At 40.0% G+C, this 26,807-nt stretch overlaps 1 protein-coding gene across 2 annotated transcripts in view; it reads right to left on the reverse strand.

The window, feature by feature from the left end:
- Positions 1 to 26,807, reverse strand: part of Mdn1 (midasin AAA ATPase 1) — a 137,743-nt gene that overhangs the window by 41,981 nt on the left and 68,955 nt on the right. For both annotated transcript variants that reach the window (XM_035439939.1, XM_027403424.2), the window contains exons 45-65: positions 26,101 to 26,217; positions 24,117 to 24,325; positions 22,930 to 23,078; positions 22,432 to 22,643; positions 21,792 to 22,012; positions 20,421 to 20,534; positions 19,409 to 19,541; positions 18,091 to 18,206; positions 16,213 to 16,346; positions 13,664 to 13,821; positions 13,362 to 13,482; positions 12,898 to 13,108; positions 12,379 to 12,607; positions 11,969 to 12,089; positions 11,062 to 11,232; positions 6,683 to 6,897; positions 5,951 to 6,338; positions 5,289 to 5,398; positions 3,485 to 4,190; positions 913 to 1,074; positions 510 to 783 (exon numbers count right to left, since the gene is read on the reverse strand). In XM_035439939.1, coding sequence (XP_035295830.1) covers positions 510 to 783; positions 913 to 1,074; positions 3,485 to 4,190; positions 5,289 to 5,398; positions 5,951 to 6,338; positions 6,683 to 6,897; positions 11,062 to 11,232; positions 11,969 to 12,089; positions 12,379 to 12,607; positions 12,898 to 13,108; positions 13,362 to 13,482; positions 13,664 to 13,821; positions 16,213 to 16,346; positions 18,091 to 18,206; positions 19,409 to 19,541; positions 20,421 to 20,534; positions 21,792 to 22,012; positions 22,432 to 22,643; positions 22,930 to 23,078; positions 24,117 to 24,325; positions 26,101 to 26,217 — 4,271 coding nt within the window. The remainder of the gene's footprint in view (positions 1 to 509; positions 784 to 912; positions 1,075 to 3,484; positions 4,191 to 5,288; positions 5,399 to 5,950; positions 6,339 to 6,682; positions 6,898 to 11,061; positions 11,233 to 11,968; positions 12,090 to 12,378; positions 12,608 to 12,897; positions 13,109 to 13,361; positions 13,483 to 13,663; positions 13,822 to 16,212; positions 16,347 to 18,090; positions 18,207 to 19,408; positions 19,542 to 20,420; positions 20,535 to 21,791; positions 22,013 to 22,431; positions 22,644 to 22,929; positions 23,079 to 24,116; positions 24,326 to 26,100; positions 26,218 to 26,807) is intronic.

Raw genomic sequence — 26,807 nt, forward strand, 5'->3', positions numbered from 1 at the left:
GATGTCAGAAACAATGAACTACTTTGGACTAAAGCCTCTTTTCAATGGAGTAATAGATGAGATTATGCGGGAAACTTCCAAACCAGAGATTCTATGACTTTCACAGGACTGCTGAGTTCCCAGACTGTTTTAGAAAATATATGAGAATAGAGACAAGGAATATCTCAATGTGAGGCACTGAGGTTGTACTCCTAGCATCATAAAAATTAAACAAAACCTCAAAAACAATCCCCCATGAATCTGTTAGAAAAGACTATTAGAGGAAAAGTAGAAACAATTCAAGGAAAAACATCACACAAATCATGTCCACATCTTTTTCTCATAGGACACTACTGAAAATCTGTATTATTGCAGACTTTTAAATCAATTTCTTAAAATTTTAAACTATGGAAACTAGAACAGTGAACCAGATGAAAATGGGAATTTCACTAGCTTAATTGTTCCAGGAGTGGCAATATCATCTACTCGCTCTGATTTCCCAAGAGTATTATTAACAAGAACTTGCATACCCATCAGATGATAGCAGTGTGTCACCAGAGATGCTCCAGTCTGATAGCAAGACAGAAATAGGCTGAGGTAGTGCTTTGCTTCATGTGGTGGCACAGTCTGTTGGTACCAAAGGGACCGTGCAAAGCTGAGGCACAACTGCTGATGTATCAGCATCACTGCCTGCATTGAACTCTGTGACAGGAGAGCTGGGTCTGTAGCTTCCTCCTCCTCTTGCCCAGATGAAGCTCCCTTTTTCTCCTCTAGTGTTTGTTCCATCAAAATATCTGCAAAGTCCTAGACAGCAATAGGACAATTCACTTAATTATAATCAGCAGAAAATGAAGAGGAGTTTGACCCACCGGGAGAACACTGCCATTATGACTGAAACACTGACTGCTAATACAGCTACAGAGATCTTGCTACCTTTTCATGCAGCGGGAACAGTTTCCTGAGCTCAAGTTCTTCTTCCTCTTCCTCACTCAGAGCTGTCCTGCGGCTCCTGGTCCGGTATCTGTACAGGCTATTCTCTTGCTCTGCCTTCTCTTGGGCTATGCGTTCCTGCTCATCCCACTCATTGATGATCTCCTGAAAAGTTACATGGGTAGAAAAAGGAAGCATTCACAAGACCACAGGCAAGATTCAGGAATCTTAGTTTCTCCCAAGTATGAAAGTACCATGGGCCTCAAACACCAGTCAGCAGCTCAGAAGTAAACATCCATGTAGTAGAGAGCAAATGAGCTTTCTTTTAAGTTGTGGGTCTTCCATCACTGTACTGGTTGTTGCATTGCTACAATTTCAAAGGTCTATAAGTCTGCTACAGTAACAGCTAATCCTAGCACCCTTTTTGTTCAAGGGGTGGGGGAGTTGACAAAGAGTGCAGTTTGTGGGCACTTTAGCAAGCTGGCCTAGGGTTCAGCATGGGACTATGCTACATACTTCTTGAATGCCCTGCTACCTCAGATTTTAGGTCCTTAAATTGTCAAAAACTGGGGCTGGAGAGATGGCTCAGAGGTTAGGAGCACTGCCTGATCTTCCAGAGGTCATGAGTTCAATTCCCAGCAACCACATTGTGGCTCACAACCATCTGTAATGAGATCTGGTGCCCCCTTCTGCATGGATACATGAAGGTAGAATACTGTATTCATAATAAATAAATAAATCTATAAAAAAATACAACAATCTATATTTAAAAAAAATCGTCAAAAACTATAAATGAAGATAGGCAGAGGTGAGAGCAGTCAAAATAGTGAGTTCCAGGCCATCTGGAGCTACAGTGAAATCTTGTCTCCAACAACAACAAAAATATATTTGTATTAGACGAAGGAAAACAACAATCAAACGCGTTTTTTTGTTTTTATATAAGCCTTTTAAAATCACAATTTAATTAAACATGTATGGATGTTTTGCTTGCTTGCATGCCTGTGCATTGGGTGTCCCTGGTGACCAAGGAGGCTCAAAGAGGGAGGATTCCCAGGAACCGGAGTCATGGATGGTTATGAGATGCCACATGGGTGCTGGCAATCAAACCCAGGTCCTTTAAAAGAACAGCCAGTGCTCTTAACTTCTGAACCATCTCTCCAATCCCTTCTTTTCTTTTTTTGAAATGAGAGTCTCAAGTATCTCAGGCTGCCCTCAAACTCCTTATGTAGCACAGCCGGATGTGAACTTTTCCTCATCCTGCTGGAATTAATGGGTGTGTGCTCAAGTGTTGCCACCAAATATTTCTGAGGATTGAGGAAATAGCATTTATCATTAAAGAAAGATAGTTAAATTAAAAGTCTAAGAAGGAGGTTTAAATATTTATATTTTTAAAGATTCAATTTTTATGTGTTTGGATATTTTGCCTGTATGCATATATGTGCACCATGTGCATGCCTGTGCCCTTAGGAGCCAGGAGAGGGCATTTGATCCCCTAAAACTAGAGTTACAGCCAATTGTAAGAGGCCACATGGGTGGTGGGAATCAAACCAAGGACTTCTGGAAGAACAGCTAAGTCATGTCTCCAGTCCCATATTTATTTATTTTTTTAAAGATAAAGAACTAATGGGACTTGAGACAGATGAGCCATTAACTGGCTGAGGTCAGGATGAACGACAGGCCTCTATGTATGCACTCTGGCTTAGGAGGTGTTAAGGAATCAAACTTAGGTCCTATGGTATGCTGGGCCAGCACTTTACTCACTGAGCTAGACCTCCTGCACAGATTTAATCCCTGTCCTATAATCCTGATCTCTAGGTTACCCAAAGATATAAGACTACTCACTATGATACTTACTGTTTTTCCCTCCAAAATCGTAAATAAAATATTAAATATTCTAAGCAACTTAATGACATGCACATACATGAGAAAACTAGCAATGAAATATGACAGATAAATAATAAATTGAACAGGAATGATCACTAAGTGCTATAAGGTTTAAATACTAAGCAGATGGACTCACTAGTGCCTTCCTGTGTGTCTCATAGCTTTAGCAATCCAAGGGTAAGCATCAGGCTCCAAGGACAGCCCAGAATTGACCCTGACCAACATATTCTTTCAGTTGCTGAGTACTGGGTCACTATGCTAGAATATTAATTTCTTTACCAATTTGTTGCTACAAAGTAAACAAAATCTATAAACCTAAGGCACATTATTTTAAAAGAAAAAAATGCTTGTACTACATACTACAAAGGAGGGACTAGTTAATCTTTTATATATTGAGGGGACTTGGGCAAGCATGCTACGTTGGTGTCTACCTGTAATCTAATTATTCATGATGGTAAAGCAGGATAAGTGTCACAAGTCTGAGCCAGCCTGGGCTACACAGTGAGTGCCAGGGCAGCCAAGATACATAATAAGACCCTCAAAAAGCCCAACCAAACAACAACAACAAAAAGCATACCTCCCCACCACCACAATTTGTAGTCAAAGCAAACAGGGAAGCATCAGACAGGTGAAAACCCACTTCCCAACCATTCTCTACCATAGCAGGCAGGTTTCTTAGTGACAGGCTTACCTGGCACAGATGTCTGAAGAGCAGCAGGGCCCTCTGGTCCAGCTCGCCTTTGTACAGCACATGGGAGCGCAGGTAAAGGAGAGCATTCATCAGTAACTGCTCCCGGGTAGGGTAAGGTTGCTGGCTGTTGCCTTCTTTTTCCTTTCCTCCCGAACGCTTGACCATCAGTTTCCCAAGACCTTGCAGAGCTTCCACTGAGTTCACAGAGCACAAAGCATCTGCATGAGCATGGTAGGTAGGGAAACTGGGGCCCACAGATGGGAAAGCTAGCACAGCCATGGCCAGAGTCCCCAGATTTTCTGCACTGATCACACCGCTGTGGAGGGAGGCATGGACTTCAGATGCCACTAGCCTCATGCCATGTTGCAACTGTAAGATGGATGCCTGTAATGGGGTAACGGTGTCTGGATACAAGGCATACTCTTCTAGCAGTCGTTTCCTAAACTGGTGGTGTGACTGCTGCCAAGAGGCCTCCTCCTTTAGAAGGTTCTGGAGCACTTGAGCAGATCTTGATCCATCTGTGTGGAGGGCCTGAAGGAGTCTCATGAGCAGGTCCTGAACAGCAGTGACCTTGGCGATGCTAGTGACGTAGTGGTGGATCTCTTGCACCAAGGACTCATAACTGGGTAGGTGGGGTCTGAAGGCCTGTTTTTTCGAGAGCTTGTGGACTATATTCTCTAGCTGACTGATCCTTTGGGGAAGTAACCTGAAGGCAAATTAACATAACATACCATGTTGTTAGAAAAGCAGTGAGTCTTGATTGGGCCCTCAAATAGCAAAAGAGAATGAAGACATTAACTGCTAAGAACTGTGAGCATCATAATGAAACTAGGTAACATCTTTAAGCATTCATGCAGTACCACACTTGCTTGAAAAGTACTGTAAATACATCTTATTAAAGCTTTGTCACAGCTCACTGACACAGGTTAACACAACAGTCTACCTTTGCTGTTATGGACACTGAGGCTGGATGGCATTAAGTAGGGTTTCTCTGTGTAATAGCCCTGGCTGTCTTGGAACTCACTCTATAGACCAGGCTGGCCTTGAACACAAAGATCCACCTACCTCCACCTCCCTAGTGCTGGCATTAAAGGCATGCACCACCAATGCCCAGCAAGTTAAATCTTTTTAAAAAATGCTATTGAAGGCCAGGTGGTGGAGCCTTTAATTCCAGTACTAGGGAGGCAGAGGCAGGTAGATCTTTGTGAGTTCGAGGCCAGCCTGGTCTACAGAGCAAGTTCCAGGACAGGCTCCAAATCTACACAGAGAACCCTGTCTCAAAAAAAAAACAAAAAACAAAAAACTTATTTTTAATTGTATGTATGTATGTATGTATGTATGTATGTATGTATGTATGTATGTATGTGTGTATGTGTGTGTGTGTGTGTATGTGTATGTGTATGTGTATGTGTATGTGTATGTGTGTGTCTGTATGTGGATATGTTGACTTAAGTGAGGGTGACTGTTGAGGCCAGAGGCATCAAGATACCCTGGAGCTAGTTACAGGTGGCTGTGAGGCTCTCACAGTGAGTGATTGGAATCCAACCTGGGTCCTCTGCCAGAGCAGGACACACTCTATCACGGAGTCATCTCTTTGGTCCAACCTTCAGGATCTTTTTCCTCTTTTACAATATATCCTTTACCCGACCACAATGAAGGACCTGGGATCTAACTGGTCATAGAGCTGAGACGTATATCACTACCACATTAACATAATTGTAATATAATAGTCAATCTCATACTACCTCTTCTAAAACAAGAGGTCAGTACCCTCCCACCACCAACACAAATTTTGCTACCTTACCTAACGTGTGGATGAGAGTGGCTGATAATTATTTCATCTTCCAGGTCTCTTCCAGTTTGTAGGTGGGACAATAGGTTGCGGGTCTTCCACTCATACTGCAGCTGGCATAACTAATGAAAAAGCCAACAACAAATGGGTCTTCTGAGGCCATAGCAGTGACCATGCACATAAAGACAATATTCTGAGTATGGCTACAACAATAAGATGGATGGGGATTCTGAATGACCCACAGACCTGGACCATTCACCTCAAAGCTGTTAGGCAAAATAAACATTATTCATACCACTGAACTACTGAGTGTCTACCGATAACAGTGTAACTTTCATCCTTTATCAAATAGCGCTTCTTCAAAATATAGTACATGTATCACTGTCTTAACAGTAATTTCTTTAGTTTGTTTGGGTGTTCAAATAGTAGACAACGCCATATCATTTGAATTACATTCACAATCTCTGGAGTCTAGGGACACTATTCTGTTATTTCTCTGACAATGCCTACTTTGCCCTGCTAAACCAAGTCAGAAATCTTACAAGAAAATGCAGTCTTTATGAGACTCCTGAGAACTCTCATCCTCTAAGCAATCTTACAGGGACTAAAGGAGTAAGTTAGAAGCAAATTCAGAAAGCCAGGGCAGGAGCTCAGGTTCCACACCGACCTCTTACCTCCTCTTGGGCATACTTAAGTTTGTATGCCTTTTTCACTGCAGGGTCGAAACGTGCCTGGGGAAGCCAAGTCTGAATCTGGAGTAAGCCCAGGTTCACCCAGAGTCTCCCACGCTGGGCTGGTTCAGAGAGGTTCTGCTTATTCTCCCCTTCACCAAAAAAGTAGTGCAGGGAGGTGCGCAAGAGACAGAGTAGTTCTTTGGGAAGTGCCTCCTGACCACCCATGTTCCCGAGAGTCTGGTCCACATGCTGGAAGGCCTGGCTGTCCCCAAGCAGCAGACATTCACAGTTCTGCACATACTTCTGCCGTTGGTGTGCTGGAAGCAGTTCTGTGAGGCCGAGCAGGTGCCAGCACAGGACCAGCCCCTGGAGCCGAGAGTCTGTGCGTCTGTGGGGACACAACACAGCACATACGGAGGCACAATGAATCAAACAACCTCCTTGAATATACACTTTCATTTCAGGAAATATTAACCAAGGCTATTGATATTTAGAGGTGAATTTCTCATTTAATTTTGCTCAAATTTTCTTAAAATACAGGAATCAAACTCACAGTAGTAGCCTGTTACAGATTGGAAGCAAGCTAATCTATTAAAAAAAAAAAAACTACCCTCACCTTCATTTAACTAGAGTGAGGTATCTATGCTTCAGAAAGAAGTTCTGAAAGAACCCTACTACACATGATGGAAAATGGCCAACAGCATTGCAGACAACTTCCAGGGGAAGAAATACCTGAATTCAGCTACTGAAGGCACAGCCATATTAGTCCACAGCAATGAGCTGATGTCCTGGAGCTGCTGGGCTCTCTCGACCCACTCTCCCAGGGTGACGTGTGAGGAAGACAGGAGGGGCAGGCCGCTTACGTCCCAGTGGCTTGCTCTGCTGCTGCTTGTTAATACACCAAAGCAGCACTTAGAGAACACAGCTCTGCAGAGGCTGCCAGGGCCCTGAGCAACAAGAGGAGATCCAAATAACTCAGAGCAGACAAAGGAGATGGGATACACAAAGTCTGTTAAACTGTCCTTGAACTTTCGGTGTAAGACACAGAGAGCAATTCACCCAAGGGTCAGGTGGTCAATACATGACAGAAAACACAGTACATGCCACACATCTCTTGGAAACCCATTAGGATTCTCATCAGAGACTTTGAGAGAGGTTTTGTAAAAGTTATCAATTGGCCTCAGTTACAACAAAAATACCGAAAACATAAAACTACTTCCAGGAAGGGCCCGAGAGATGGCTCAAGGATTAAGAGCACTGGATGCTCTTTCCAGTGGTCCTGGGTTCAATTCCCAGCAACCACATGGTGGCTCACATCATCCATAATGAGATCTGGTGGCCTCTTCTGGCCTGCAGGCATACATGCAGGCAGAATGCTATATACATAATAAATACATCAATCTTAAAAAAAGTAATTCAAGAACATCTATAGAAATAAGGTATATAGTAAAGGTGACACTTCAAGCAAGAATGGACAGGATCCATCGTTTATAGGAGCAGAAAGTTGCTTCCCTACTTCAGAAAACAAGACACATAGATAAGGTGGCTGGAGAGATGGCCAAGTAGTTTAGAGCATATTTGTTTCCTAGCACACATAACAGGCAGCTCCCAAATGCTTACTTAGAACTCCAGTTCCAGAGGGGCAGAAACCCTCTGACCTCACATGGTGCATGTAAACACACACAGGCAAACACATATGCACATAATGAACAAATAAATAGAAACATAAAATTAACTTAATATAAAACAATGATACGGGAGAAAATGGTAGGAAAAAAAAATCATTTTTACCCTACCACTGACGGAAAGAAGTAATTTTTAAGTGTTTAATACTAAAGTCAGAAAAATAGCATACCTGAATTCATAAAATTGAGTATCGTGAAACAATCAAACCCTATAGACAATAGACAATCAGAAACATACTTCCAGCCTTACTAAGAAAGTATTAGCATTGATAGCCATGAAAAGATCTTCAGTAACAAAATGATATTCAACAAGCCAGTATGTTTTCTAATTGGAAAATGAAGTTTGGCGCATTTCTTTCTGGTGCTTTTTTCCCCCTCCCATTTGTTCTATTCTGGTTTGTTTGTTCTTTTATTTGCTTGTTTGTTTTCTAAAGAGAGAGGAAGAATGGAGTTGGAAGAGTAGGGAGGCAAGGAGATGAGGAAGGGGAAACTGATCAGAATATATTGTATGGGAAGAATTATTTTCGATAAAATGTAAAAAGAAGAAAATGAATAAGACTGAAAAGTCCAGAGAAGGAAATGATCAGCAAAGGGCTGGAGATACTACTCAGCGGCACCCAGCATACACAAGGCCCTGAGTTTGATTCCCAGCACCATGGTCAGTAAGGTGCAATTGATAATACATGAGAAGATGTACAATCTTAAGAATTATCAAAGAAAATACAAGTGATAACCAAGTACTAGTGATTATGATACATGGTGGTAACACCTGCATAGGAAGTGTACGTGGACAGACTCAAGTCTTGAACCTTTCTGTCAGTTCTGTTACATTTTCATGTCTGTTACAAGCCTCTGGGCATGCTTGTGAGAAATTACGCTGATTGTGTTAATGGACTATCTTAACTGTGGGTGCAAGATCTTGCACTGTGTAAATGGAGGAAGCAGACACATACACTCTGCCTCTTAATGTGAGTAGCTTCATTGATGGACTGTCACCTGGAGTTGTGGGCTAAAGGAAAGTTTTCTTCGTTAAGCTGCTTTTGTCAGAAGAGTTCCTCATAGCAGCAGAAAACAAACTAAAACAGGTGACCCAGGACTTCAGGATTTCTGTCTTCACTAATTCTTTGCATACTTAAAGTAAAAAGCAAAAATCTTTAGACAATCTGGTAAGAACTATTAAAAATAAATAAACACTACATGCATTGCCATACCCACTCCACTGGAGTCTGTGTGACATGAAGCAAATATTGCTAAAGACATGTCCAGGCCTGAGACGTGTGCTTGCTCTAGCTAAGTCTCCTGGAGGCCACTAGCAGGATCCCAAAAGGACAAGATAGTCTCTGTGTCTCGATGTCTGTGGTGGGTTGTTTTTTGCTTTTTTCTTTTATCTTATGACTGGTCTGATTTTCTCAGCATCAACAGATGATCAGGTGTTGGTTGAAGAAAGACTGAGTACCTCTAGATATCTTGGTTCCAGGAGCTGAAAGCACCTCACCAGCAATTTCTGTATAATATGCTATCACTGAAGTTTCGTTTGCGCCTACAGTCCAAGCGGAGCAGTTCCTTGCTAGGGTGGCTCAGGATATGAACATTCCTACTAGAAGCCCCCTGTTAGTTAGAACTCTATTTGAAATGTTTAATACAGAACATAAAAGCTTCAGATCAATTATGAATCAATTCCAGCAAGCAGAGTTGTCTTACCAGATGTCTAGGAAAAGTAAAAGAAAGGAGCAATAAGAAGATTCAGGAAACTTAGGGGAGCTTGGAATTCCTATAAAGGTTAAATCAGGCAGAACTTATTACAAGATTGATGGGAAGTGGTGGCAGCCCCTAAGGAACAAAGGTCCATATTTTTATAAGACAACAGCTGCCCCTTTGCCATATACAGAAGCTTATGATAAAGACCTTAATCGCTGGGTTGTCATTGGGGGTGAAAAGAGATTGTATATATCATTAAGCTGATGGGAGAGACTAAAAAAAGCAAGACCACCTTGGTGTGTCATGTCTTTAGATGACAAAGGAGAGATTTTATGGCAAATGTATAGATATTAACATATCAATCAGAAGACTTTATAAGGAGACATACAAGGGATAAAAAGATTTTATTGATTGCTAATGGAATTTGTAAATTGGCCTAAAGAATCTTAAAGTTCAGCAAGATCAAATTCTCAAAATCACAGCCAGCTCAGCAACTTAACCACTGTCTGGGGCCGAGATAATTCTGACTAAGACTGCTTCTTGTCCTGCACATTTGGTTTAACATTTACTTAGAGCTAATAATATCTAAGATACACATTTTTTTTGTACTCAAGCCAAAAATGAAGTTCCTGTATTGCTTGTATAAGTTATGGTGATGAAGTAAAGATTTTTGCAGCAGCATCAAACCTCTCGTATGTTTGTGTCTGTCTGTCATGCCGAATCTGTCAATCTGAGTACTAAGACCCTGGTTCTCCCGCAGTGTGGTTCTCTCTGAGTGATCTGCTGCAATGCATATCTTAATTTTATGTGTGGATGTGTATTTATTTTTATAACATGCAGTTGTCCTGATTAAGGGTTAAAATACCAATTCTAGTAACTTATATAATACCCAGGCAAAAACTAACTTACACAGAATCAATGCAACTTTTCTTTTTAAAAGAAAGGGGTAGGGAGTAAGAAAAGACATCATTTTAATTAGAGCTCTGCAGTTAAGAATGTGCACTATTCTTCCAGAATACCTGAGTTCAGTTCCCAGCACCCACGTGGTAGCTCCAGGGGATCCAATAACCTCTTTGAGTACTTGTACTCACACTCACATACCATACCCACCCCACAAAGATTAAAAAAAAAATTTTTTTTGGCCAGGTGTGATGGTACACATCTTTAATCCCAGCACACAGGAAGCAGAGGCAATTGGATCTCTATGAGTTCAAGACCAGCTGTTGGTATAGTGAGTTCCATGTCAGCTAAGGCTATTTAGTGAGACGCTGTCTCCAAAACCCAAAATATTTTTTAAAAAGTAAACAAATTCTAGTATGCTGAAATAAAAGGAAGAGTAAGTTGGACACATTTTCATGACTTACTCAAGAAGAAAGAACACATTCTTAGATAATAAGTAAACGCAAGGACACATTATTTTATGATTAGGGATAAATTAGAAACTTTGGTAGCTTACAACGTATGTTGCACAGGCTAGCTTTGAGTATGTAATTCTCTTATTTTGTTCTCCCGAATGTTGAGACTACTGGCATGCACTACCACACACAGCAAAACTAAATGACTTTTTAAAAAAAAAACTGTTGTGACTTTAACTCAATATTACATAAATCATTCATGATTTGGATACTATGCTTAACATTCCCAGAAAATAAAGTATCACAATCACCTCTGCAAGTCAATCAGGTCACAGAAAGAACAGGTACTTTTATGATTTTTATGCCAACAAACCTTCACTGTGGAGTCCAAACGGGACTTGGGCACTTCCAGCTGCTGCATATTAGGCAGAGGGCTCCACATCAGCCAGGACTCTGGATTTGTGGTAACTGTACTGCTCCAGGAAGACCCAAACGTAGAGTTAAATAACTCTGACCATAAGCAAGAAACCTCTTCAGCGGACAGCTAGAGATGAAAGAATATTTGAAAAAGTTTCCATCAATCAAGTTATCAAGTCTGCCATCTAACATCCATTAATACCCAATAGTGTTTTTAAGGTACTAATCCTGCAATTCCTCATTTCAATACTCCTCAATCATCTTGGCGAAGTTATGTAGGTTATTTGTAGTTTTACAAACTAAGATGAAAAGCTTTAAAAACTTGTACAGAAAGTAAAATAACTCACACAATTGTAACATCAGCAAAGGAAATACATAAAACATGACTTAAAAATTTAAGGATGTTCTAATGACATTATATTAACTGTATTTTAACAGAATTCACATTCAACATGAGAGGTAAGAAAATACTAAGACTTTTTTCTTAGCCAAATAGAAATTTTTAAGCAGTCTTTACTATTACATCATTTATTGGAAACCAAACATATTCTGTGGTAAGAGTTGTAGGCCAGTGGGAGTGATGGCACACCCCTTTAATCCTAGCATTCAGGAGACAGAGGTAGGTGGATGTCTGTGAGTTTGGAGGCCAGCCTTGTCTACAGAGTAAGTTACTGGACAGCCAAGGCCACCCCCAAACCCCCTGCCCCAAAAAGAGTTAAAATAACATTTTCGTTAAATGCAGAAGTTGAAAATTCAAGTTTACAACATGGAACTCTGAAAGTCAATACACAAGCCACCAGCCACAGAAATCTAATCAACCAAGACAAAACGAGGCTTAGTTCCCTCTAGATTTTAGTTTTTACCTTCGGATAATGCAGCAAAGACCAAAGATTCCAAAGCTTTTGAGGTGCAATTGGTGTGTGCTTAAGACAAAATGTGATGTGATGACCCATCTCCTCATGCATCTGTTGGTGTTTGTTTGACCTATTCCAAAAATAAACAGGGAGAGGATGGGGTTCGAACTATCAAGAAACTACTGGAGAGCTACTTTTAAGGAAGGGTGTAACACATAGAGCCTGTGGTACTGGGGAACACCTCATGGGTTTTAGGGATGAAGCCAAAGCAATCAAAGCACTTTTAGTGAGATTTGTTTTACGAAACATCAATGACTTGACTTCCCTGTGCCTCAGCAATCATTCCTCATGACACAAACACAAGACAATGTAATAAGAGAATCTGTCCTCCTCTAGAGAATAATGGAAAAAAGGTTTACCGTCTCAGACAGGCCTGTGTTACAAAATCAGCAGTCATTCTGTACTGCCACAGCATAGCCAGGTATTCCGTCGCAGGCCACAGCTGAACACGCCTGGTGAGGTGGACTAAAGAGCTGAAGTCTGGCTGGGATGGGGAAGAAGTCTCATGTGCTTTCTCTAGAAAGTCACGTGAAAGTCCTCTGGATTTTAGTTCCAAACACTGATTGTTCACAAGAGTCTTCAATTCACCTTCAATTCCAATCAGAAAGATGTATTAGAACAAAGTTGTCGGAGTCTTAAGTCTAGATGCCCAACACCCAGGAGCACTGCTTTACCCGCTATTAATCTGAGTTCATCAGTTGGCTGGTCAACATGGGTTTTAAGGTTCTCCTATTCAAATCATATTAATTTCTGCACATCTACTGCTATAACTGAATGATACCTGTGAAGTTTAGTCCAAAGACTAAAGTCTGAGGAGCAAACTTTATGAGCAACAGGGAGGAAGACACTTTAGTAAACCAAATACCAGAAAATATTACCTAGATTGACACCATCCAGAATGTTAGCTCTGAGGATCAATCCCCAGGCCTGTAGAAGACTTTTTTTCACATTCCATTCAGAAGCAACCACCTGGAGACGATTAATGTCTTCTTGCCACCCACACTCCCCAAAGACAGGCAGGTGTTCTCTGATGACAAGGGCTCTGTTGAGGACTTGCAGCTGTGAAAAACAGTCCACTACCAGCTTGTCCTGAAATAAAACCCAAGAGAGAGCTGACTCAGGAGCAAAAAAGGTAGTTCTTTTCAGTAGCCTAGACAGTTTATAAATGCCAGTTGCTCTGGCAGACTTTAAGGTAATAAAAGCTCCTCCCAGCCTTAAGAGTAAACAGAAGCATTGTCTTGTGAAATGAAGGGTTAATAGTTTTGGAGCAAAAGCAAGTCTACTTGAGCTTCCAGGTTCAGGAGACCCCAGGGTTTCACTGACCACATGTTTCCAGGTGTACCTTAAAAGGAAATGGCCGTCCCAGGAACGCCTGCAGCTTCTTTACACCAGCAAAGCTGCCAGCTGGAGTGCCCAGACAACTGTGGATGTGCTCAGAGATGGTCTGTACCTCTTTATAGTATCTTCAAAGAAAGGAAAAAGGAGTGAGGGGAAATGCTGGATACCACCAGCATTTTTATATCTTAATGCATTTACTAATATGCCAAGGAAATACACAAAAGCAAGAAGAAATGGTTTAATTCTAGTCCTCTTATCTTTTAACATTACCGATATTAACATTACAACTCAAAACCGAAGTCTTACTTGTCTTCATGATTCACCAGGAGTTGGGGGATCTGATGGATTAAATGTTTCAAAACCCAGTGCCAGTGGAGGGCAAGCAAAGCCAGACCTGGGGAATCTACTGTCACAGTATCAGCCACAGTCCAAAACCGGTCCCGCCACTGCAAAGAACCTAAGATCTTAAAACAAAATAAACCATGACAATTGGTCAGTAAAACACACACACGTTTCAAATGGTGGCACAAATCAGTAATCCTAGCACTTGGGAAAGCAGGATTTTGAGTTCAAGGCCAGCCTGGGTTACAAAGTGAAACCTTATCTCAAACACCAAAGACCTAAAATAAAATTCAAGAGAGCCTAACATGAGTAGTATAAGGTTAAACTGGCAAAAGTCTTCTCTTTGTACCAGGGTATTTTAATTTACCATAGAACCAATTTTCTTTAAGGTATAGATGCCTTTTTTTTTTTTTGGGAAACTGCCAAATGTCCCTGTAGCTGCTCTGCTGCAGGTCAGGTGCCATTAACTTCTCTTCTTACTAACTAGCAACTGGAGCTATTTTGAATTCTTATTTCACTGATATCTCCATTTATACCCACCCTTTAATAGCTGCTACAGATACAACTTTCCCAGCTCTTCTGGTTTCCACATGTCTGTAGAGCTTATTCTTTTCTATTATCTTGCTCATTTTCAAAATTCAGCTGTTACAATTAGCTAGCATAATTTATGCATCGTCCAAGTGGCTTCACTAAGATTTTTTTCCTTTAGGGGTTACCTTTAGAAGTTTCATAGCACAGTATTTACTTTTTTAAATGAACTGAAATTTAAATTAATGACCAAATTAAAAGAAAAAAAGACCGATAAACTGATTAGATATAACTGGTGGCAAAACTCATATTGAACACACACAAAGTAAACCTTTCCCATTGAGAAAAATATTTGGAGGATAGGGATTTAGCTTAGTGGTAGAGCACTTGCCTACGACACATCAGGTTCTGGGTAAGTCCCAAAGATCCAAACTGGAGGCAGGGGACCCATCAAAGAAAAGAAAAAGACAGCAACAAACATTTGAAATATAATTGCTCCTCACTGAATTCAGGAGACAGGTTCCAAGGATTCCTTCTGGACTTCAGAGTATGGTTATGTCTCTCATATAAATTAGCATGTTTGCTTATGACCTGCACTTACCTTCAAGTATATGTTAAATCATTTCTAGACTACCTATAAGACATAATGCAAAATGCATAATGCAAATGCTATGTAAACTTGTTACACTGTATTCACAAATAAGGACATAGAGCTAGAGAGGTGATGGCTCTGTGGTTAAGAGCACTTGCATAGCACCCACACGTAACTTTGTAGCTACAATTCTAGGGGATCTGGTACCTTCTAGCATGAGGCACACATGCAGTCAGTGTATACATACACAAAAGCAAAATATTCACACATATAAATAAAAAAATCTTAAGAAAAAAAGAATGACAAAACAAAAAAGGTTTGTACATCTTCAGTACAAAAGCACTTTTTTTTTTTTTTTTTAAATTTGAGGGGATTGATAGAGTTTCACAAAGCTTACAATAGCCCAACTCACTAAATAGCCAAGGAAGAAAGAGAAAAAAAAAAAAAGTATTATTTTGGACTGAAAGTTCCATCTGTGGATATGGATCCAGGATGATACACAGAGGGTGAAGTATATTTGTTCCCAACAACAAAACTGGAGCTTGCAAAGAAAACCAAGAGGTAAACAATTTCCTAATGCTTAAATTTTTCTGATGAAATTTATGACTTTTTACTTATAGGGGAAAGCACATCAACTCAATGACCAGCATTTTCAAATTATCAATACAAACACAAGTAAAACTAGACCAGTAATGTATTGCAGAAGTTCAACACTGGTGCTCAGTCTACGCAAACCTGTCAGGGTTATGAACTGCCACCAAAGAACATCCCGGTCATAAGCAATATCACTTCCTTTTCAACCTCCTGAACTACAGGAAGCCAGCTGTACATCACAGATTTAAATGAGACTAACTATAGAAGCAGACAGGAAACGCAGCTTTCTTCTCACCAATTTCAATTTTGAACAATGGCTACTTCTACTAAAATATATCATTCATGTTAACAGACTATTTGATATTCTGTATGTCAGTTCCTAAATGGCCCTTAACATTGACAGATACAGCCGGACAGTGGTGGCATATACTTTAATCCTTGAGAGGCAGAGGCAGGAAGATCTCTGTGAGTTTCAGATCAGCCTGGTCTACAGAGCAAGTTCCAGGACAGCCAGGACTATTACACAGAGAAACTGTCTCCAAAAACAAACAAACAAACAAACAAACCCCCAAAACATTGACAGATACAGCCATACAAACAAGATCTTTCTGTGTTTTTTGATACATGATTACAGGTATGGGTAAAGAGAGGGGAAAAAAATGCAAAAGGACACAAGGAAGGTTTTAAGGGATGAAAATAAGCATCTTACTATCTTAATTGTTATAATGGTTTTACAAGCATATACATGTTAAAATGTACTATGTACAAACAATGAAGTTTTGTAAACGCATGGGCTCACCTTATTAACATGGGCATCAGGAACTATCCCTTGGGGAGACTGTACCCAGAGCAGGATTAGGGCATCACAAAGCTCAAAAAAAGCAGCAAGATTGGCCACAATTTCATGAGGCAGACTATGATAGCTCTCTGGATCTTAGAGTTAACACAAATAAAACAAGAACATTCCATTAATCTTCAGACATTTTAAAAATAAATTATAATGTAGATTTTGTTATCTCTAGTAGGTCTTAGAAAGTTGAAAAATAAAAAGCATATTTTGTATGTATTAAAGAAAATCTGCAGATTAGGCATATAATACCTACAGATATAAATAATGTCCCAGTAACTACACAGCAAAATTATGTATTTTATACTTGTATTTACACACACAAAACAAAAAAACCCAAAAAACAAAAAAAAACTGGGCCAGAGAGATGTCTCAGCAGTTAACATTGATTGCTACTTTTTCGGATGATATAGGTTTGTCACATGACAGCTGTTATCTGGCTATAACTCCATTTCCATGGGATCTGATGCTGTCTTCTGACCTCCCAGGGCACCATGGTTGCATGTGGTACACATACACATATGCAAGCAAAATACATGTATATATGTATATGTAATTAGTTTAAAAAATTAACCAAACACAAAACACTGATAAAACATGACCAAAGCAATATTTATTTGGCTTACAACTTTCAGTTCACATTTCATCTAGAAAAATTTCCAAAGGCTTGCCCTTGGGCCCAAATTTTCTTAATTTAGGTTGCCCCTCAAATGACTCTAGTCTACGTTGACAAAAATTGCCAGAGGCCGTGGGAGTTGCAGCAGGTGACAAATAGTGTTCAGATGTCAAGCTACCAAAGGAATGATTCTCTCATGGAGGAGAATCCTGCCCAACCATGGCCTGTGGGAACAGTGACTCTGGAAACAGTTGCTCCTGTCTGTAATTTCACACCTGCAAAAGGAGCTATGGTGTCTCCCCAGAACCTGCATTGTAGTGTTTCATCTCATGACTTTATCTCAATCTCATGGGCACATGTCTGTGGATGGTTAGGAAGATGACTTCTCATTAAGCTATATAATTTTGATATATAGAAAATATACTAGGATATGCTTCAAAACTAGATCTATTGTCCCACAAGGATTGTAAGACACTTAAAAATCTGCTTTGTTCCTTTTACTGAAATTATACACAATTAGCTAATTTTCACCTCAGAACAAGTTCAAACTAGACTGAATGTTTCTGTAAATGGATCATAAGTTAAAAACTTTACAGATATGTACAAGGTCAGAGTTGCAGAATAATAAAAGAAATTGACCCTCAGATCATGTGTGAATTTATTATAGAAATCTTTAATCACTGCTCCTGAAAAGTCTTCTCTGAATTACCTGGGTAGTGGCTTGGGGGCTGGACTTTCAGATCACTAAAATAAAAAATGAGCTTTTAAAATATCTATATTCTCATATAGTTTTGATTTTTTTTTAATGGCATAGCTGTCATTTTGTTTTACAATAACTAAGTAAAAGATAATTGCTGACTCCCATACAATCAATTGCTTCTGACAGGTATTCTGGGCCAAGAAACCTGCTTTTGAAGTGCTAGATCTTCAACCTGCTAAATATGCGATCTTGAACTTCTATGGTTCTCATGTTCCTAGTTTATGAGATGAGAACATACTTAGCTTCAGAGATATACTGTGAAGACATGTAAACAGCATTTAGCTGAGCACCTGGGATAATCAGTGTTCAGTAAATGCCACTCATCAGTAGTGAATAAAGGGATAGAGTTCATATCAAGCCAATATATCAAAATAAATCTGAAAGCAGCAGCTGCTGAGTATGTCTAACTCCAGCAGCAGCATAACCAGAATACAAAAGGGAAAATGCTTTTTACCTTTATGGAATTCAAAAGACATCCTCAAAACACTGCTTCTTAACTTTTTACTACCAACAGACACCAAATTTGCTTCAGTGAAAATCCTCTTTTCCCGGTCAAGATAGAGAATTGTCCTGGAATGAAATAGTTGCTCACTGGTTAACAGAACTTCTTTTGAATTAACAAAGTTTTTTGTTTGTTTGTTTGTTTTTTTTTTTTTGTTGTTGTTGTTGTTGGGTTGGGGGGGATTTAGTACTGGTACCAAACTGTGCATTTAGCACACCAGGTAAATAGTCTACCACTGACTCATAACCATCATCCAGAAATAGTCTGAACCTTGGAGCATTAGTCCCTTCATTTAGCCCATTCCTCGTCTGTCTCTGTAAATTCTGGACTAGAGAGAAAGGGTGCCAAGAAGGCAGGTAGATGGCAAACACTGGATCCCACTCTATTGTTCTACCTTACTGGACATTAATCTGAACTCTGCATTGTGACTATCATTGCATTAGTGACATAATCATACTCATGGGCTCACCTTATGAAAATCCATCAAAATCACATGCTCATTATTAGCATACCTTTATGTAATACTTGCTGCATTTCAATTATATATTTATTTTTAAAAATAGCACATTAATGGTTAATTTGGATATAAAACAAAACCAAAAACTTCCCTGACCACCCCCCCAATTGCAATAAAAAGTTAGGGAAAATGCATTAAACCATGTAAATTCCCATGTGTGTTTACTTAAGTTGAAGGGGTCATTCCTATTCCATTCTGCTATATCTGAGGATGAAAACGGAAGCAGATAAACGTCTGAGAAAATGAGTAGGTTAATGGGAGGTTACTGGAACGTATAAGCAGAAGAAACACAACTACCCTGAGATAAGAGATTAACTTTAAAATAATGCCCAGCAGGGTTGGAGTGATGGCTCAGAGGTTAAGAGCACTGGCTGCTCTTTCAGAGGTGAGCAGCAACCACATGGTTGCTCACAAGATCTGGTGCCCTCTTATGGCATGCAAACATATATGCAGACAGAACACTGTAATAATAAACCAATAATGATGATGATGATGATGATGATGATGCCTGCCAGATCTCTGTGTGTGAGTCCAACCTGGTCTACAAGAGCTGGTTGCAGGACAGCTGAGCTACAGAGAAACCCTGTCTCAGACAACAACAACAAAAAGCCCATCACTAATGTTGATTGACTGAAAAAGGCATCTAACACCTACTGTTTGTTTTATAAAACTAAAGGCCACATAACCAGTACTTGATATATATAATGGATAAAGCCATGAGAGAAAGTGCCTTGAGCCATAGGTTTCACCTACTTGTTTGCAACTGATTCTAAAAGGGCAAAGAGCTGTTGAGACTGGTCTGCTTGTGGATCAAAGTCCACTGAATTTCTAATGATGTCCAAAGCCTGCATATTCCACCGGGGGTCCAGAGGGATCACAAAGTCATCTAGTTTAAAGAAAAAGAAAAGAATTATGCAATTAACATGCCTGGTTGAGCAAGTCTTAGTAGACTATTTTCACTGCTTCATGTTGACCACATGATGGCTCAGGGGGAGAATAAACAACTGTAGGCTTCAGTCTATGGCACTGCAGTATCAATCTAGCAGCTTCTTTACTACTTCCTCTCAAAATCAAACACCCGTGAGTCCCAAAATCTCCTCCTACCTCAGAATATAACACTTTCGGCTTTCAGAAATAAAACAATTCAAGATTACTTCACTTAAAACATTTCACTGATCAGGCCTGGTAATAATTATCAAGTCCCAGCTACTGAAGAGGTTAAGGCAGAAGAACTGTTTGTGGTCAGGCCAAAGCACCCACCTGAATTAAGAGTCCATCTCAAAACCAGAACTAGCCAGGCAAGTCAGTGTGGACATGTGATCCCAGCTTTCAAATGAACACTTAATTATCAAAAGAAGAAATGTTATAAGCTAACTCTCATCATCAAGGATTTGTATTATCTGAAGCAAATGAACCTGTGTAGATTTCCCTTCAAGTCAAATGTTTTATGCTGAAAACTCTTCTAGTTAATGTAACAGTAAACAAACAAACCTTCAAAGTGAAAGAGACCACAGAAAAACAAAAATCTTATATCTTCTCATTCTCTACCAGTCACTCTCTTACATAGCTGACTCATCTTTACATTCCCAGGTTCTTTTTAGTATGCCATTATTCTTAAACTCCCTTCAGATGATAGACAATCAACAGTTCTGAGGATAGTTTGCATCTGCATATATTAAGTCTTCTGAAAACCATGGTGATGGTGGGAGCTGCGAAGGTCTTTCCCTCAAGCTTTTAGAGACAGAAACGAAAAGCAGATACGTACCTGTTATATTTGTCTGTAATATTTTCAAGACATTACTGACCCCAGATGAGAGGGAATTCGAGTAAAAATTTCTAAGAGCAGTGGCATTGGCTTCCAGAAGAATCTGCACTGACTCTGTGGAATGAGAGGCATAGTTAAGGCCCAATGCCGTACTGCCCAAATGAACTTTCTGCAATGGTGAAAACAGTCAAACAGCAGCTACACAAAAGTGATTGAATTGTGTCTAGGGCCAATAAAGCACTGGGATTTAGAAGTCACTGAACTTCAAAGACTTTATGTTCTGTTCATTTGTGTTATTCTCTCTGCCAATCATATAAAACAATGCAGATAAAAACATCATAAATCCCTCTATAGATACTTAGTTTAGATTACCAGTGTCACCAAACAAGAGATATGTATTATCTATAAGTTCTCAGGAAGCAGCAGGTTCATATACATTTAATTACTAAGGTTGACATTGTTTAATGGGTATGTGTGCAGGTCCACAGCTGTATGGGAAAGCCATAGGACACTCTTGGGTGTCAGGACCATCTACCTCCTATGAGATGGGTCTCTTGTTTGTCCGAAGTTTACCAATTAGGTTACACTGCTTGGCCAACAAGTCCCAGGCACCCTCCTGTCTCCTTGGTGTTGGCAGTGAAAGCAATCCTGGAGCTCCCACTTTGCTTACAAGGCATATGAATGATGCAGTACCAGGAAATTCTACGTCCTACACTTTATAATGTAGGTGTTTTCAGGGTTACTGTCTTTTTCATGCTTTGAACAGATGACAAATTAAGCAAGTACCTAGCAGCACCAACATGAAAAACACGACTTTAGTCCCAGCACTTGGTAGGCAGAGGCTGGTTAGACCTTTTTGAGTTCTAGGCCAGCCAGACCTACATAATGAGACCTTCCTCAAACAAACATGTTTGTAAAGAAAGAAAAAATGTTTAAGTGAAAAAGTAATATGATGCAGCTGGGCATGGTGGTGCACGCCTTTAATCCCAGTGCTTGGGAAGCACAGGCAAGCAGATCTGTGAGTTCCAGGCCAGCCTGGGCTACAGAGCTACTTCCAGGGCGGCCAGGGCTACACAGAAATCCTGTCTTGAAGAAAAAAAAAAAAAAAAAAAAAGAAAAGAAAAGGAAAATGAGGCACATATTTTCCTTTTTAACTGAAAAAGACAAACTCTGAAACATTGAGACATTTCTCTAAATATATAAGGAGCAAATTTCTCCGTAATTTAATAGCTTTATAAACAACACAATTTTTTTTGCTGTTTCCCAGCTATAATCCAACAGTATAGTCACAGACTGTTGTCTGCCAAAGCACTCAAACAAGGGAAGCATATGTAAACCCCTCCACTGGACAATTCAAGCTTTGCTACTCACCAAGACCCTGTGGTATATTCTTGGCCAAATGACAAAGCCATTTAACTCTGAGCATCCAATCCTGATTGGTTGCTCTTTCTATGAGCAATTTAACAGCCATAGCTAAAACCTCTGGTTCATCGACCCAGTAAGTATCCACTTTCACGGCACCAAATGTCAGGTTCTCAGGGCTACAAGTCTGCATAATGTTCTCTAAGTCTTGCAAAGTAAGAGGCTGACTCCTGGAACTCACAGAATGAGAAAAGTTAGAATTAGAACAGTCTATCACATGGCATTTCAAAAAAACCAAGGATAATGGTTTTGCAAATATCATATCAAAGAGATGAAGAGGTTAAGACAAACAATAACTGAAATACAGTTAGGAACAGGGTATAGCTACGTGGCAGAAATATGCTCAGTATGACAAAGGCCCTGCCTAGTAATGTGCATATACATTCTGATTGGTTGCTGTCTATGAGCATACAACAGCCAAAACAAGAAAATCTGGCTCATCAGTCTAGGAAAACTTCTAAATAAATGGGACTGATAATTATAAGGATAAACAGTAAAAATGTGATAATAAGTGGTCACAAATGCTGGGCTCACCATTCTCCACAAAAGCAAAATCTATCCAAGAGAACACACTAAAGACTCTGCTGACCTGGTCCAGCTGCTAGTTTTCAGGCTCATCCTGTTGAGACAGTATGCCAGGATCTGCCCTTCACTTCGGACAACAGAAAGGCGAGAATCTTCTGTCGCAAAGAGAGCTGAAGGCACAGAATCTGGCCACAGCCCTGTGGCAAGAATGGCATGTCCCCAGGTTTCCCGAGCTTTCAAAGACGAAGTATGACTTTCCAGCAAAGCCTGCACAAGCTGTCAAATGTGAAACACATAGTCAAGAGCACTGATCATGTTATAAAAATAACCAACAGATTTCAAGGCTCACACAGCAATCAATACTTGGACAACATCAATTGTTTTGTTAATGTCTCAGAAAAGGAATACTTACATTTAAATGAATTTCCAAAAAAGAACCTAGATATAAATCTTTAACTGGAACAAAATAGCAATGAACTCTCTTAAAAGTTGCTATCCTCAAAGGTAATTTCCTCTACCTCAGAGTTACAACGTAAACAGTGGTATAAAACATTCACATTACCTTCCTGTTTGCTGCTGAGTGCTGAGAGCAGACATACACATCCCAGCATGCTTCACAAAAGGCTTTGTCTAAACTCAGACCTCGCTTTAGGTACTGAACAATGAGTATGGCTGTCTGACTGAGAGTTGAAATAGATGATGTTGGAGATCCTATAAAAATAAAACATTGTTGTATGTGTGATCAGTCTCTTCTAAAACCTTTGATTAAAAACTGATAAATATGTCCTTATTCTTCTGTACACTGACTCCTAACCCCATATTTTCATTATAGCTAGGGTCTTCTGAGGGCACAACAGATACTCTTATTTCTCCCCCTCATCTGCTTTCCCTCTTATAGACTGCCGGCAGCTTATCTGAGAACTCTTTTACAGGTGTCACATGTAAAAATCTCAAGCGGATACACACCAAGGATGGCAAAATAAGCATGACCCATACAAAGGAAAATAGGCCTACTTTAAAATCCCAACTGTCAGTATAACTAATTCTGACAAATTATCAACCCCTAAGCCTCAGCTGTGACAGGGAAACATGCATGCAGAACAGACAAACTGAACTGTACCCAGCATGCAACAATTGCTCAGTAAATAGTATTTCACTTATTACCATTCATCCTTTTATTGTAAAGAAACAATGACAAAAAGTAGAGCTGCTTCAACTCAAAGTTTCTACCTCATTTCCCCTTCACGGGGGCAATAGTGACCCAGGATATGAAGTCAAAGCTCTTGAATATCAAGCATAAAGCATATTACTCAGCAAATGGTCCCTGTTGCAGAAGCATGTATTCATTATTATTTTAATTATGTGTATATGTATCAATCTATCCATCAAGTGTGGGTGCCCAAAGAGGCAGAAGGGTGACAGATTCTCTGGAACTGGAATTGAGTCCACCGACAGGGTGCTGGGAACCAAATGCCAGTCCTTTGGAAAAGCAAGTGCATGTAACCACTGAGCCATCTCTGTAGCTCCTTCCTATGTAGCTTAACATCCTGACAGCTACACTTTCCCTAGATAAGCAGAACTCTATTTCTTGAGGTATTACATTTGGATATTACATTTTAAACAAGCTATCTTGATCACTTCTATTTCACTGTATACCAACTGTGAGAACTCCTAGACTATAGACCCAATGGAGCACCATGAATTGCTGTAGGACTGTAACTGTAAAGGTCCTGAAGTCAAGAAGCTCACCTCTAACAATGTTCTGGACCCCTGTGTGCAGAGACAAGAGGATGTCACACACACTGTCCCCCACCAACCCAAGGCTGTGAAGCAGAACTTTCAAATCCAGGTTATCTGGGATGCTTCCATCCCCTTCTCCTGAAATGTAGATTTCGAGTCCACGATTCCTCATAGCCCGGGAAATTTCTCCATGAACAGGATCCATGGAGAGAAAAAGCCTAATGAGGAGGAAATAATAAAAAGGAAATTGAGAAGGAGAAAAAAAAAATTGAATCCCAGTGTGTAACTAATGGTTTTGGCCTCTAGCACCAATTGTTAATAGCAAATTATATGTGGCTCACCTACAAGAAATCCATCAAAGAAGATAACACCACCTTACTGTGTGACACTATTACCACTCCTCTTTTATAATATGTCAACACTACTGAATCAATTTCTCTATACCTACTTTTGTTTTTAAAGGTTTATTTTTATCAATGTGTATGTATTTGAGTTTGTTTGTACACTTATGTGTGGGTGCTTGCAAAGTACTAAACAGGGTGTCAGATCCCTTGAAGCTGGAGTTTTGATAGTTATGAGGTGCCCAACGTGGGTGGGTATTGGTAACCAATCTGCAAACCTCTGCAAGAGCTGCAATTGCTGAGCCCTTTCTCCAGTCTCATAAACTGGCTGTCTTAAGGAACTATACTGAGAACTTAGAAAGTCTTGCTTTCAGATACTCCCCCCAACTCGGGCCATGCTGATACATGTTCTGATTCATCCACATAGAGCAGAAAAGCAAACAATGGACTCTGGTCTTAGTGGGGCTTTCTACTTCTGTGCTAAAGCACCATAACAGTTTATGTCAGCTTACAGCTCCACATCATAGTCCATCTAAAGTCAGGGAGGAACTGAAGCAGGGCAAGTACCTACATCCAGGAGCTGATGAAGAGGCCATGGAGGACTGCAGCTTATTGGCTTGCTCAGCTAGCTTTACTTTTACACACACACACACACACACACACACACACACACACACACACACTCTCTCTCTCTCTCTCTCTCTCTCTCTCTCTCTCTCTTCACTCTCTCTATTTTTTCTTAAAGATTTTTATTTATTTATTATATATATAGCCAGAATGTATGCCTGCATGCCAGAAGAAAGCACTGATCTAATTCTACATAGTTGTGAGCCACCATGTGGTTGCTGGGAATTGAACTCAGGACCTCTGGAAGAACAGTCAGTGCTCTTAACCACTGAACCATCTCTCCAGCCCATCAGCTTTTTTATAGTATCCAGGACCACCTGACCAGGAGTAGCAATGCCTAGTGAGCTGGGTCCTCCCCACACAGACAGTCAAGAAAATGCACTACAAACTTGCCCACAAGACAATCTGGTGGGAGTATTTTTTTTTTTTTTTTTTTTTTAGGGTTGCCTCCTCTAAAATGACTCTAGTTTGTATCAAGTCGACATAAATCTAGCCAGTACAACTTTTGTTGTTACAGTACAACTTTTGTTTGTTTGTTGACTGTTACAGAACAGTCAATTTTTCTTCATCAATGTCCCTATACATCCTCATGTAGCTGTCTGACATCTCTACTAACATTAGAAAAAGAACAGACTCCTGACTAGCTGTCCCATACCAAACCTGCTCTTCTGCTAGTATTCCCCTTCTCATTTGCCCAGTTACTTCAGCCAAACCACAGATGCCATCCTTCTTTCTTTTCAACTCACAAGTCCCACCCACGAGACCCCAGTTAACACAGGACACATTTTCTTCTCCCTGGGCTATCAGCAAAGGATTGTGACTTTTACACCTCACTGTTAATCCTAGAGAAGAACCTCACATCTTTGTGTATTCTGCTGTCCTCAAAGCCTACCAAACAGGAGGGTCTTAATATATACATTTTATCAGGTAGCCTTCTCAGAACACGGTGCACAGTTTACAAAGAGGTTCTAATTGATGTCTTTGTTACTGAAGCCACCAAAACCTTTATTAGAAACTTATCGTACCTGAAACCAGGATGTGGTGTTATTGTGGAAGTGGTTCCATTTACCATTCCTCTCTCGTTAATGGTGAGGACACCACCAGGCTCCAGCAAAGCATTCAGGCGATCCAGCACTGATGGACTGCACAAAGAGAATTCAAATGACATTCAGGACACCATGTTAGCGTGACTCCAATACTCTTTACACATGCTTGCACTTGCATTCAGACCCACATCTCCTTCCCAGAGACCACCCCATACAGCACTTTGATCTCTTCCAAGGGCCAGCTCCCTTTTCTCATTCCCATTCCCTAAGCCACATAGCTTTATAAAAGTACACACATTTGCTGAATAAATGGAACACAGAAAATTGAAGTTATCAAATATACTTGAAGGTACCAGGATTTCAATTGAAAACATCCAGAAAAAAGATCCAAAGAGAAACCACCACTTAAAAATAACTTCTAATATAGAAATTTCCTATTTGCCCTTTTCCTTGTTCTAGTATTAAAAAGTAGGATGACTTGTGGTGATTAGTAATACTAATGATTGTCTATATTGGATCCAGTATTTCAGAAAAATCAGTATTTAAAATGACCCTAATAAGTAATCTCTAATGTTAAAAGGCCCAGTGCTGTATAGAAAAGCAATCCAATTTTGTTAGCCTTTACTTTAGTCATTGAATGACCAACCCAGACTGTTTATATGGCTGAAGATGCACTGCTAGTGAGA

Source organism: Cricetulus griseus, chromosome 2, assembly GCF_003668045.3.
Source record: "Cricetulus griseus strain 17A/GY chromosome 2, alternate assembly CriGri-PICRH-1.0, whole genome shotgun sequence".
In the NCBI taxonomy this organism is placed as follows: Eukaryota; Metazoa; Chordata; class Mammalia; order Rodentia; family Cricetidae; genus Cricetulus; species Cricetulus griseus.